Source organism: Rousettus aegyptiacus, unplaced genomic scaffold (assembly GCF_014176215.1).
Source record: "Rousettus aegyptiacus isolate mRouAeg1 unplaced genomic scaffold, mRouAeg1.p scaffold_m13_p_14, whole genome shotgun sequence".
In the NCBI taxonomy this organism is placed as follows: domain Eukaryota; kingdom Metazoa; phylum Chordata; class Mammalia; order Chiroptera; family Pteropodidae; genus Rousettus; species Rousettus aegyptiacus.
In genome coordinates this window covers 39,380,591-39,394,532 of record NW_023416289.1, presented here as the reverse complement: position 1 = coordinate 39,394,532, position 13,942 = coordinate 39,380,591, and the positions used below count along the sequence as shown (strand labels likewise).

Sequence of the window (13,942 nt, the reverse complement as noted above, 5' to 3'; positions counted from 1 at the left end):
CTGTTTTATAGATGAGGAAATGGAGACCCAGAAAGTCACGTGCCCCGGAGAATACAGCTGGGGTAGCAGATGTGGGATTGAAATTCCCAACGAGCTGGCCCAGAATTGATGATGTTAGCCTCTCAGAGAGACAGAGCATAGTGCTTAAGTGCAAAGGTTCTGCAACCAGCCTGCCTGGGTTCGAATCCTGTCAGCCATTGAGAAGCTGGGTGATTTAGACGGACACTCTGGGCCTCAGTTTCCCCCTCTCTAAACTGGAGGATGATAGCAGGGCCTACGTTATAGGGTTGGTGTGAAGGTTAATAGATGCTGAAGGATTGGAACAGCGCCTGGCACACCTGGTGTCCACTATTATTACACTGCTGTACACGTGCTCCAGGTCCAGGAAGACATACAGGGACTCGTGACCCACAGGGGAAAGTGGAGTGGGAAGGGGGGAGCAAACAAGTGCCTGTTTGGAGGAAAGACACTAAGGGAATGAATGTCACATGAGGAGCACCTGGCCGGCAAAGGGGAGGGCAGAGCTCCTACACGTGGACAGGAGTGTGAAGGGCCAGCGGTGAGTCTGAGCCTCCCACAGATAAAGGGATGTGGCAGACATCTGGGTGCAAGGATGGTTCAACCACATTTATGTCAGATTTTGGAGGTGAGTGTGCAATGGTACCCCAAGGGACACAGGTGAGTGTGCAAACTCGAGGTTTCTTGTAGAATATGTGTGGCGGCCAACGTGCAAGAGTCTTGAGAGAAGGCACCAAGGACTAAGGGAGGACGTGGGTGTGAGGACGGCATGGAGGCATCGGAGGACTAGGAAGTATGCGAGCATGTGGGGCAGACACGGGCTCGTGGGGCAGGCCAGCAAGCGCCTTGGGTAGTGTTAGTGTGGGAGGGGTCTACAATTCATGGGGTCAGTGCATGTGAGGCAGGCATGAGTGTGCAAGGGGGACTAGGGAGTCAGTTCGAGAGCACCCCGGGCATGAAGAAAGGGCTCAGTGTAGGACATGAGCCCAAGTGTGCATGAGCCAGGTGTCTGATGAGGAGAGGCATGAGGGGCCTGATTGTTAACAGTGATGGGAGTACAAGCCCCATGGGCTGCAAGTATGAAGTGAGGAGATGCATACACGAGCATGCGGGAGGAGTGTGCAGGTGCCTGGGAGCATCTGAGGAACGAAATGGAAGTGTGAGTTCAAGTGGTGTGCAAGGAGTAGGCAGGCTTAGCATGCAAGGGGTATGCAGGCCGGTGTGCAATATGTGTGCGGGCAGAAGGCCACCAGGGGCAGGGCTGAGGACTAATTGGTGTGTGAGGGGCATATGGGAATGTGAGAAAGTGGGCAGTGGGAACCACATTCAAGCTAAGTGTGTAAGGTGGACAGGAGTGTGCCAGGGCCCTATGAGTGTACTCTTGAGGCAAATGAGTGTGTAAGGAGCATTCATGGGTGAGCTGGGCATAGGGGAGGCTGAGACAGGGCACATCAGGTCAAGGAATAGGCTTGGCTGCCAAGGACACACAGGGGTTCCTTGTGGGGGAGTTTGAGAGGGTGATCTAAGTATGCATGGATGGTCATGAGTGTGCCAGGGCTAAAGTGAGAGCACGTGAGAGGTGAATGAGTGACAGTTGGGAAACCATGTGGTATGCTGGGGCTGCGTCCTCTGAGTGTGCAAGTGATGTGCACACATGTAGGCCCAGAATAAGTGTGATGGGCATTGTGTGCCAGGACCTGGGGCCATATATAGTGACTGGTGAGGGCTAGCCAGCATACCAGGGCTCCCTAGGGCCCCCAAGGTGAGTGTGCAAAAGAGTGGGCACACCAGGGGCTGCCGAGAAGGTGAGCAAGTCACGGAATATAACTAAATGTATTCCAGTACGTGGGCAAGGCTTTGGTTGTGGTTACATTAGGACTATAAGGGTTCCCAGGGTGAGTGTGCAAGTGGTGGGCACGGTGTGTGAGCAGCCACAGTGAGGGCACACTGATGCTGCATGTACAAGAGGTGCACATCCACGTGTGCGCCAAGGCTGCAAGAGGTGGGCAAGGGAGAACCAAGGACGTGCAAGGGCACAGCAGGGCCCAGAAAATGTGAGAAAAGGGTGGGCATGAGTTTGCACAAGGAGAGCAAGGGCCCACCAAGGCCTGCAGAGCAGATGTGCAAAGTGTGCACAGCCCCATGTGGGGTCCAAGAGTGCGAGGAGCATGCCGGAAGTCCCAGGAAGCCAGCATGCACGCGCTTAGGCTCTCTGACCTGCGGCATCTCCCACTGGGCGCGGTTGGTCTCCGATATCTCAAAGTAGATGCGCTCAATGCGGCGAGAGGCGCCCATGATCTCGATGCGACCCAGGTAGGGCCGGAAGTACTCGAGGATGCTCTCAGCCAGCTCTAGGAAGTTGCGCAGGCGCGGGTCATGGGGCACGTGCTCAGACAGATTGGTCAGCAGTACTGCCACGTTAAAGCCGATTTCACGGGCTGGCTCCTGGAAACGGTTGGCAAACTCCTCACAGTTGATCATCTCATTCTCATCCGCCTCAGAGCACGAAAGCAGGAACTGGATTTCTGGACCAGTGAACTGCTTCTGGCTGTCCATGGCCTGGAGGTGGGCAGAGGTTGGGGAGGGCAGGTTGGAGGTCAAAGGGATGGCCTAGGGAGCCTCATGCTCTTCTTAAAACAACTATGGACTTTTCATAAAGACAGAAAAGTCCAGAACCACATCACCAGCACCCAAGGCTGACACTCAGCAGGTTGGCATGGGCAAGGCTTTGCCAACCATTAAAATACTGAAATGCTTCATTTCCACAAAGCTGAGCTGCTGTCCATCCACTGTAAGACACATTCCATTTTCAGAGATTACCATGTGAACTGATGAAACTCAGTGCTTGGGTAGCAAGTGGCAAGAGATGCTACCTCATGTGCCATCCTGACATGCCCATGCAGGCCCGCGATCCACCCCTCCTTCCTCCCCCCTTCGCCCACTTGATGGCACCCATGGTCTGCACTGGAGACGCTCTTGGCCCTCTGGCTGTAGATGGGGTCCATCCAGTTGGGGTCAGGGAGCAGGAGGAGAATTAAGCTGTGGTGTTTCTCTCCCCAGCCCTGGCTCCCTCTCTGTGCTGGCTGTGTCCCTTGCAAGGTGGGTCCTACAGCCCTGTCCACACAGCAACTTCTATCTCCAAGTTAGGTTATTACTCTTCCCTCCAGGCCAGCTGCCTCCAGGCTAGGGCCCTGACTGATACGAGCCACCACCTCTGCCCCATTCCCAAGGACCCCCCAATACCACCATTTCCAGCAACTATATAATTGACACCTGATACAGCGGAGGCCTCTGAATGTCACTTGGGAACAGAGTCATATGCCCATTTATCCAGAGTTAACAAATGCTCATGATGACATGTTTTTCGAATATTATATATTTAAGAATTAAAATAAGGTATGATTGGAGCCCTCTGTATCCTTCTCTTGGTCCACGCCCCTCCCCCTCCCCCAAGGTAACCACTATCCCAGAGCTGGTATATCCTTCCAAACATATACTACCTATATCCCATCACTGTCTGTCTGTCTGTCTGTCTGTCTCTCTCTCTCTCGCTCTCTCACGCACACGCACACACACAGTGTCCTGTTTTTTTTTTTTTTTAAAGAATTCTTATTATAATCATGTAATTTGAAACTTGCTTTTTTCACTCAACTTTCAAGAGCTACACATGTTGATATAGAGATCAAATGAATTCACTGCTGTGTAATATTCCTGTTTTGTAAATATATAACACTTTTTATCTCCTCCTGATGATGCACATTGAGGTCATTTCTAGTTTCACTGAACATTCTAGTGCTGATCTCCTATGCACTTTTAGCAAGAGGTTCTCTAGGGAAGTTTTTCAAATGTTTTGACCACATCTACAGTAAGAATACATTTTACAAAAAAAAAAAAGGTTTCATGACACAACTCTGACTTAACGCTGTGCAACACACTCTGTAATGTTCTATTTTATTTTTAAAGATGTTGGTCATGACTCGACTAAATTAATTTCATGACCCACAGGTAAGTTGCAACATACAGTTTCAGAAATGCCGCTCTGGGGTATGAACAAAAGCGAAATTTTCTGTCTCTGAAAAGTGCTTTGTAGCCAAGAACTTTGCAAAATGCTTTCTAAATGAGTAACATGCTTTGCAAATTATAAAGGGCTCTAGAAACCGCAGAGCGAGGAGACATGATCACACACAGGAACTCCTTACCTTCTGCCCTCCCTCCACTGAACTACCTCCTACCCTTATAATGCAGTGTGACACTGCTCTTCTTAAAAGCGCCCTCCCCCCCCCCCCCGCCCCCCGCCCCATGCCGCAGAAGCCTGGGACTCCATCCCCTCCATGGAGTCCTGGACTCATGATTTGCTGCTCTCTCTTTGTCATTGTCCATTTACCCACTCCATCCCCCTCCTTTTTTTAAATACCTTCTCTGACTGATCAGTATCCTTTACTGAAATCTTCTCTTCCAGACATCTAAAAGTTGGGGGGCTCCAGACCTGGAATGCATACCCTTTTCTTTACACCCTCCATGAAGATTTGATTGACCCCAGGCTCTGAATGCATCCCATTTCTGACTGTTCTCCAGAATCCAGACATTTACAGCTGAGCCCTACCTGACATCTCTTTGTGGATCTTTAACTTAAATTGGAAATGGCCAAAACTGAACTCGATTTCAAAACCTCTCCTCCTACAGTCTTACCCATCTCAGGAATAGCATCACCACCCACCCAGGTGCTTAAGCTAAAATCTTTGAGTCATCCTTGATTTCCTTTTTATCTCACCACCCACACCTGATCCATCAGCAAATCTGTCAGCTCTGCTTTCAACAGATCTAACACATACACATTTCTGCCTCTTCCAGGTCCCCCTGACTTTGCCCACTGCCATTATCTCCCATTAGACTATCACAGCAACCACCTTCCTGGTTTGCCTGCTCCCCCTCTGTCCCCATAGTACATTCCTTATGCACAGCCCGAGGCACCCTGGAAACATCCCTCAACCCCACCCTTCTAAAAATCCTCCCTTGGCTCCATCTCATTCAGGTTAAAAGTCAAAGTCCTCCCTACAGCTGACCATGCCCAGGACGCCTCCCCCACCACCTCTCAGATTTGATTTCTTCCTCTCTCCCCCTCAACAGCCCTTTGCAGCCACACAGCCTTTTTTGCATCCCTTTTTCTACCTTTTAGCCTTTATACTTGCTGTCCTCTTCACATGGGATGCCACAACCTCTCCCTCGACCTTCACCTGGTACCTTTCAACGTTCAGCTTCAGTGTCCTCTTCTGGAAAGACCTTCCCTGACCACCTGGTTTACAGGGCTTACTCCACTCATTCTCTCTCAAACGCCACCCTGCTCATTTCCTTCAAACCGCAGATTATAATCTGGAGTTATTTTGTTTATTTACTTATTTTCATCCACCCCTCCCCGCTGGGCCATCAGCTCTGAGGGTAGTATCTCTGTTTTGCTTACTGCTGCACACAGTAGGTGCTCAAAACGTATTTGTCAAACGAATCTTGAAAACTGAGAATGATTTATAGCTGTTACGATTTTTGAAAATTAAAAAGTCCTTTAAAAAAATGTGAGCTTGTCATTTAAATCGTAGAGAAACCGAAAAGCATGTTGTAAAAATACAAATATTTGTGAAGAGTTCGGGAAACCACATGATGCTTGGTAAGCGGTCAAACATTCAGAAATGATATGATCGCCATTATGCAATCTCTAATGAACCAATGTATCTGGGCATCGACATGAACGGCTGCTGACATCACAGAAGGAGACATGAAGGGACAGGATGTGCCTCTTGATGGACGGATGCAGCACCACAAAGGAAGGCGCTAGCAACAACAAACAAAACCTTCACACTTGAGCCTGATCAACCTTCTCGACCTAAGTCCAAATTTACAGGGAACCCAGGGAACAGGGGAACGCATTAAGTGACACCCTAAGGTTGCATCGGCCAGATCCAAACTGTGGGAAACTCTACAACTTAGAAACCGCTAGCGAATGATTGCCACAAGCCGCGTGTGGCTACCGAGCATTTGAGTCATGGCCGGAGTAAACTGAGATGTGCTCACAGTGTAAAACACATTCTGGATTTTGAAGACTTAGTATGAACAAATGAATGTAAAATATCTAATAATTTTTAAATTAATTACATGTTGAATTTGAGTCATGGCCAGAGTAAACTGAGATGTGCTCAGTGTAAAACACATTCTGGATTTTGAAGACTTAGTATGAACAAATGAATGTAAAATATCTAATCATTTTTAAATTAATTACATGTTGAAATATCTAATAATTTTTAAATTAATCACACGTTAAATTAATTACATGTTGGATATACTAGGCTAAATAAAACATTGTTAAAAATGATTTCACATGTTTCTTTTTACTTTTTCTAAAGCGTGGGTACTAGAAAAATGTTAATTTATACATGTTGCTTACATCGTATTTCTGCTGGGCAGTGCTGCTCAACAGGACCAACAACCCAGATCTCCAGCAGATAAATGGCCAGGAAAAGGGAAAGTGATGGGGGCGAAGCAGTAGATTAAAGGAGGTTTAAAGAAATATGAACCAATTGCAATGGGTAGGATTTGTTTGGATCCTGGTGCAAAGAAGTTGCAAAAAGTTATATATAATATTTATGAGATTTGGAATTTTAATACCAACTAGATATTTGATGAATTAAAGAACTGTATATGTTTTTCATTTTGCTTTTGGCTAGGAGTGATAATGACATTGCGGCTTCTTAAATAAAAGGAAAGCCTTTTAAGACCATGTATTGCACAAGGAGTGTCCAGAATAGGCAAATCTATAGAGACAGAAAGTAGATTAGTGGCTGCCAGTGGCCTGGGTAGGAGAAATGGGAAGTGACTGCTCAGGGTAATGGGTTTCTTTCTGGGGGTGATTAAAACATTCTAAAATTAGATTGTAAGGATGGTTGGACAATTCTGTGAATATACTAAAAAAATCATCGAATGCTATGTTTTAAATAGGTGAATTTCATGGTATGTGAATTATATCTCCACAAAGACTATTTTTTTTTTAAAAAAAAAGTCTTAATTTAGAGATACATACAAAAATATTTTCAGATTAAAAAAAGTAAAGGAAACCACAAAACGATACTGACTAAGAACGATACATTAGCAGCCTGGAATGTGTTTATCAGACGGTGCTTTTCAATGGAGATGTGCTTTGCAAACTGTCAAGAACTCTGTCAACCATGAAAACTTGGGAACCCATGCAACGATGCCATATTTTTTAAATGCACATGAACAAAAATGCAGGACTAGAGAACTGGAGATATGTACACCAAGGGGATAACAGTGGCGGCCTTCGGAGAGGTGGGGTGAGAACAGGACTGGGGCTGGGGGCTGACAGAGACATCGACCAGAGCTCTAAGTTCTGAATTTTTTTTCACAAGAGGAATGTATTCCTGTATTATCTATTTCATGGGGGGTGGGGGGAAACTCTTAAAATCTTTTAAATAATTTTCTACGTAAAAATCAACTATTCTGCGTGGCCAAAAACAAAACAAAACGACAACAACGAATCCACCATAAGCAAAGACAAATGATGAATCTGGAAAAATAGGTGCAGCTTCTGTCACTAACAAAGTTATAATTAGTGAATACATAAAGAACTCCTAGAAATTAAGAAGAAAAATAGCAACATCCCAATAGAAAAATAAATCCAAGGGCACGGTCATTTCACGAAACAAGTAATGTAAAAGAAATAACATGAAAAGATGATTTAACTGTTCTCATAACAGGAGAATGTGAATTAAATGTGAATTAAAACTGCAATGCAATACCATTTCTCACCTATCAGATTGGCAAAAACCCAAATATTTGACAGTGTGGTCTGGCGGTGAGGCTGTGGGGAAACAGGTACTCTCACATGTTGCTAATAAGAGAGGAAAATAGAAGGCAAAATCTGTCCAAATGACGAATGCATTTACTTCCACCCAGAATGTCACTTTCAGAAGTTTATCCTTGGATATAAGTGCACATACAGAATGACCTATGTACGAGGGTAACCGTAGCCAGCATCGCTGGCAGCCCATGGGAGCCTTCCTTAGCACACTTACTTTCCTCTGCTAGAAATCTGCAGTACAAATTTACAGTACCTGTGCTATAGACTGCGCCTCTGACTGCAGCATGTGTTGTAATAACAAAAGATCGGGAACAAAGCAAGTGTCCATCAGCAGGGAATAATCAAATGAACCATAATATATACAAAGCAGAATACTGGGCACCTGTCAAAAACAATGAGGACACTCCCTGTATCTCCAGAATAAATTGTTAAGTGCTATAGAGTAGTGTGTATAGAACATTACCTATTATGTAAGAAAGGAGGACAATAACAGTATGTGCAAAAATATGATGGAGGAATACAAGAGAAATGAATGCTTACGGCAGTGGCAGTGGGGGGAGGGTAGGTGGAGAGCGGGCTGAGAGTGAGGCTTCTCACCTCATACACTGTTATTATCTTTTCAAAAATAAAACCAATGCGCTTTTAAAGTTATAGAATGAAACTTTGCGAAACAGAGATACTGACCTACAAAACTGTTGTGTACAGTTGGATGTACGCCGTCCGATCTTGTGATTTGTGAAGCCCTGAACCGTTGGGAGGGACCTTTACCCATTTAAAAAACATTTGTCTTATAACTGAACGTCTGTACTGTTTGACAAACCTCTCTCTACTTCACCCCCACGCCTCCCTCCCAGCCTCTGGAAACCACTCACTTTTCTGCTCTCTCTTTCTGTAAATTTGATGTTTTTTTGTTTGTTTGTTTTGTTTTCAGATTCCACTTACAAGTGATACCATGCGGTATTTGTCTTTCTCTAACTGGCTTATTTCACTTAGCACAATGCCCTCTGGGTTCATTCATGTTGCTGCAAATGAGAGGATTTCCCTTTTTTTAAGGCTGAATAATGTTCCATTATACATATATATCCATTCATCCACTGATGGACACTTAGGTTGCTTCCATATCCTGGCTGCTGTGAATAATGCTGCAGTAAACATGGGAGTGCACATCTCTCTTTGAGATAATGGTTTTGTTTCCTTTGGATAAAAACCCAGAAGTGGGATTGCTGGAACATATGGTAGTTCTATTTTCAACTTTAAATTAATTATTTTTAATGTCTTGAGGAACCTCCACAACACTTTCCGCAGTGTCTGCACCAATTTACATTTCTGCCAACATGAACATAGGTCCCTTTTTCTCCATCCTCGCCAACATTCGTTAACTCTTTTTAATAATAGCCATTCTAACGGGTATGAGGTGATATCTCACTGTGGTTTTGACTTGCATTTCCCTGATCATTACTGCTGTTCAACGCCTTTTTATGTACTCGTTGGCCGAACGTCTATTTGGTCCTTTGCCCATTTTTAAATTGGGTTATTGGTTTTATTGTTTTTGAGTTGTAGGAATACTTTGTCTATTTTGGATGTTAACCCTTCATCAGATATATGGTTTGCAAATATTTTCTCCCATTCCATAGGCTGCCTTTTCATGTTGATAGTTTCCTTCGCTGAGCAGAATCATTTTGAAATTCTGAATGATGTGCACTTTAGTTCCTGCATGGCGCTTTCTGGTTCTCTTGCAGCTCTCGCTGACACTCTCCCCCTAAACCTGCCAGCCTTGAAAGTAGGCCTGGGCTCCCAGGAGAAGGTGTTCACTGACTATTTTTTGGACTAGCGTAATGGATGACTCCAGAGGTGTGAACTCTGGAGCCAGACTGCCTGAGTTCTCATCCCAGCTTTGTCATTTACTAACAGTGTGGCCTGAAGCACACCGCTTCACCTGCTGTGCCTCAGTTTCCACTTCTTTAAACTAGTAATAAAAAGAAATCGTTACCATGTAAGGTTGCTGTAAGGGTTAAATGAACTACAGTTGACCTGTGAGCAACACAGGGGTTAGGAGCATCAACCTCCTGCCCCGTTGAAAATCTGACCATAACTTCCTACTCTCTGAACACTTTAGTCGTTCCTCAGGAACTCAAGGGACTGGTTCCAGGACCCCCACAGACACCCAAATCTTTGGATGCTCAAGTCTCTTATATAAAATGGCGCAGAATGCCGCATACAGCCAGCCAGCCCTCTGCATCTGCAGATTCCCAACCATGGATTGAAAATACTGTTTCTGATCCATGGCTGGTTGAATCTGAGGATGTGAAACCGGGATATGGAGGGCTGACTCTATATTTACTGAGAAAAATCTGCATAGAAGTAGATCTGCACAGTTTCGCCCTGTGTTGTTCAAAGCTCAGTTGTGATTCATGTATACACAGGACCTGGCACAAAGTGAGAGAACAATACATATTAGCTCTTCTTTCGGAAGGTAGAGGGCTCAGGGACAGCAGTGTTTAAGAGGATGCGAGTGATTGGCAGAAAAGGTGGGGGTCCCAGAAGTGTGTGGCACAGATGCCCAAGTCAGCAGGCATTGCTGGGGGAAGGAAATGGTCGACGATGGCAAATGCCGCCAAGACAACAAGTCAGAGGAGAAATTCAGGGGCGGAGGTCAACGATGATATTGGGGTAGTTTCAGGAGAGCGACAGGGACAGAAGCCAGCAAACCCTGAATCAGAGAAGGAGTGGGAGGTGAGAAAGGAGTGAGCGAAGGCAGACATCTCTTGGGAGGAGTGGCTGAGAGTGGGGAAGAGATGCAGGGAGGCCCCAAGGGCAACTAGGAGACATGGGGCATTTTATTTTTAGCTCAGGAGACCCTGAGCTTATTTAAATGCTGATAAAGCAGTAGTGATTGCAACTCCTAGAATAAAAGAAAAAGCAATGAGTCTATGCTGATATAAATAAATAAGCGAATAAGTAAATAAGTAAGTAAACAAGTGGAGAAGGAAAAAATTTTTCTTACAGTAAAATGGTACCACATAAAGGTAAAAGAGTATGCTAAAAGTGGAAAACCACCATTTGTCAACTACCATAGTAACAATCGTTTCAGACAAGAATCATAAATAAATGCTAATCCTAGAGGATGAACAGATTTTACATGGTCTCATAGCTCGACCTCGCAAGATACTGAAGGGAATGACAGTATCTTTACAGTGGAGACCCTGGTAAACACCACCTTAACCAAATGATTCAGGCTGACACCAAGAGTGATGGGAAGAACCAGCAGCACGTGCCTCCTGATACGGTGCACTGAGGACGCATCGTTCCTACGACATTCCTGCCAAAGATGTGTGACCTGACTTGAATCATGACGAAAACTCAGACTAACCCACACTGAGGGACACTCTAGAACACAACCGGCCTCCGTTCTTCAAGAATGGCAAGGTCATGAAAAACACAAACAGACCAAGAAAAGGTTCCGGATTGAAGGAAGCTAAAGAGACAGGGTGCTGAAATGCGATCCCTGATCCTGGACTGGATGTTTGACAGTGAAGAAGAACATCTTTAATGAATGAAAACTGAATAGGCCCTGGACACAGCAGCACCCTGTCAGTGGTAATTTCCTGGTTTGCTAACTGCCCCATGGTTACATAAGAGAATGAACGTGTTCTCGGAGATACACACAGACGTATTTAGCAGTGAAGGGGAATCATGATGGAGTAAACATGGTAAAAAGTTAGTATTTGGGCAATCTAGGTGAATGGTATTTAGAAATTTTATGTACTGTTCTTGTAATTTCTCTGTCAGCCTGAAGTTATTTCAAAAGAAAAGTTAACAAAATGGTGTTGGAAACAAATCTGGCAGTAATAAAGACAGGCGTATCTCACTTTATTGTGCTTTGCAGATATTATGGATTTTAAAGTATATACATGTTTTAAACATAATGCGATTGCACACTTTATAGACTACAGTATAGTGTAAACATAAACTTTCATATGCACTGGAAAATTTAAAAAACTGCGTGACTCATTTTATTGCAATATTAGCTTTATTGCGGTGGTCTGGAACCAAACCCGCGATATCTTTCAGGTATGCCTGTAAAAATAGTACCTAACATCCCTTGAGTGCTCCTGTGTTCCAGGCACTGTCCACTCTCCCAGCAGCCCTGTGAGACAGTGAATGTTATTATGCTAGCCCCATTTCACTGAGGAGGAAACTGAGGCTCAGAGCAGATGAGTGACTTACCTGGAGTTACATAGGGAGAGCTGGGGTGCAAGAGACAGGCCGATGAATGGGCTATTGGATAAAGCAGGTTCCTGCATTTCCTTCCTAACGGCCCCACTATTTTGACCTGCCGTGGTCATGGTGACTGCCTCTCCCATTAGATTATAAGTCTCAGGAAGCTGGGGCTGTGTCTCGGTCATTGCTATGTCCATGGTACCATCCCAGGGCCCAGCACAGAGGAGAAACCCAGTAAGTTTACCAACTAAATACCTGATCTCTATTTATAACAATAATACCATTATAACCATTAACAACAATAATAGAAATAATAGATGTATTTCATCTTCAAAACACCCCCAAGGACTGTTTTAGCCCATTTCACAGATAAGGTAACTGAGGCTCACAGAGAAGTCTCTTGCCCAAGGCAGGCAGCCAGGAAGAGCATGACTGGCACCTGGCACCCCAACTCATCTACTTTCAGCACCCACCTTCTGGAAGTCCTTCTTGGAGATGAGGCCACGGGGATCAGTGACGTAGTCTTGGAAGGCCTCTGAGCCCACTATGTCCTTGAGTTTCAGGAACATGTCGAAGAACTTGAGGATCATCTCAACGTTGGATGAAGATTCCACCAGCATGTCTACCATCTGCCGGGCAATCATGCCGTTCACCACGTTCCCTGTGGGCAGCCCGAGGTCAGTTCCATTAGGCAGAGCCTCCACTCTGGAGTCCCATGGCTTGCCTCCCTCCCTAGCTTGGGAGTCCCCTATGGCTCCCCAGGATCCACTGTGCTGGTGGAAGCTTCCCTGCCAGCTCCTAAGCCTCCCCTCAAAGGGCATGGGTCACTTCCTGATCTGCATCAGCATCATGTGTGAACTTGGCTGATCCTGTCTTTGTCCACCTCCCCCGATAGCTGGAGGAGTCATCAATAAAGATAACAATGGCAAAAGCTAACGGCAGGTGACAGATGTTATGCCAAGTGCTGTGCTGGCAGGATCTCGTCCTTGTAAGAAAAGTGTGCTACCATCTGGCTTTACAGGTATATAAACTGAGACTCAGGGAAAGTCACATAGCCAGTAAGGGGGTGAGGATTTGAACCCAGAAATGAATGACCTCAGAGCTCACACAACTAAGCCTTCCATTAGCCCACAGAGGCCAAGCGGGTCCATAAATGAGGGAGGCAGGCCAAAGGTAAGGCAGCAAGGGAGAGGTGAAGGCTGTGACTAGCTGGGATCCCATACATTCCTCTAAAGCAAACTGGCTTAAGATTCTTTTTGTACCTTTCGATTTTAGATGTGAGTTGCAAAAATTGCGCAAGGGAACCCTCATATGTTCCACATTCACCAATTGTTTATATTTTACCACATTTGCTTTACAATTTTCTCTCTCTTTCTCCTTCTCTCTTCCCTGCCCCACCCTCTTCCCTGAACCATGTGAGGGTAAGCTGCAGGCATGAGACCTTTTTTATCCCTAACCATTTCAGTTCATATGCCTTAAAAGACAAAACATTCTCTTATATAATTTTAGTAAGTCATCAAAGTCCGATTTAACACTGATATAATCCAGCTCTTTAATTCAGTCCAGCTGATTTTTGTCATGTGAGAATGTGGGCCCAGAGTCACCAAATCTTTCAATTTTTCAAGAAAAGCTGGAAATCTGATGTTTAAAGGAAACCTTCTGATTCTTTAAAAGCTAATAACTAGTTCAAAAAAAGCTGAAACACTGTAGGAGAATTAATCATCACAACATTGTAACAGCAAAATATTTTTAAAAACTTGAATGTCTATCAGTAGGGGTATGGTTAAATGAATCGGTATAACTGACACGATGGAGCACTATGAAGGCATATAAAAGAAT

At 45.0% G+C, this 13,942-nt stretch overlaps 1 protein-coding gene across 3 annotated transcripts in view; it reads right to left on the bottom strand.

The window, feature by feature from the left end:
* RYR1 (ryanodine receptor 1) overlaps nt 1-13,942 on the bottom strand; it is a 106,321-nt gene that overhangs the window by 13,018 nt on the left and 79,361 nt on the right. For all 3 annotated transcript variants that reach the window (XM_036231615.1, XM_016165252.2, XM_036231616.1), the window contains 2 exons: nt 12,577-12,764; nt 2,236-2,577 (listed from right to left, as the gene is read on the bottom strand). In XM_036231615.1, the coding sequence (XP_036087508.1) occupies nt 2,236-2,577; nt 12,577-12,764 (530 nt within the window). The remainder of the gene's footprint in view (nt 1-2,235; nt 2,578-12,576; nt 12,765-13,942) is intronic.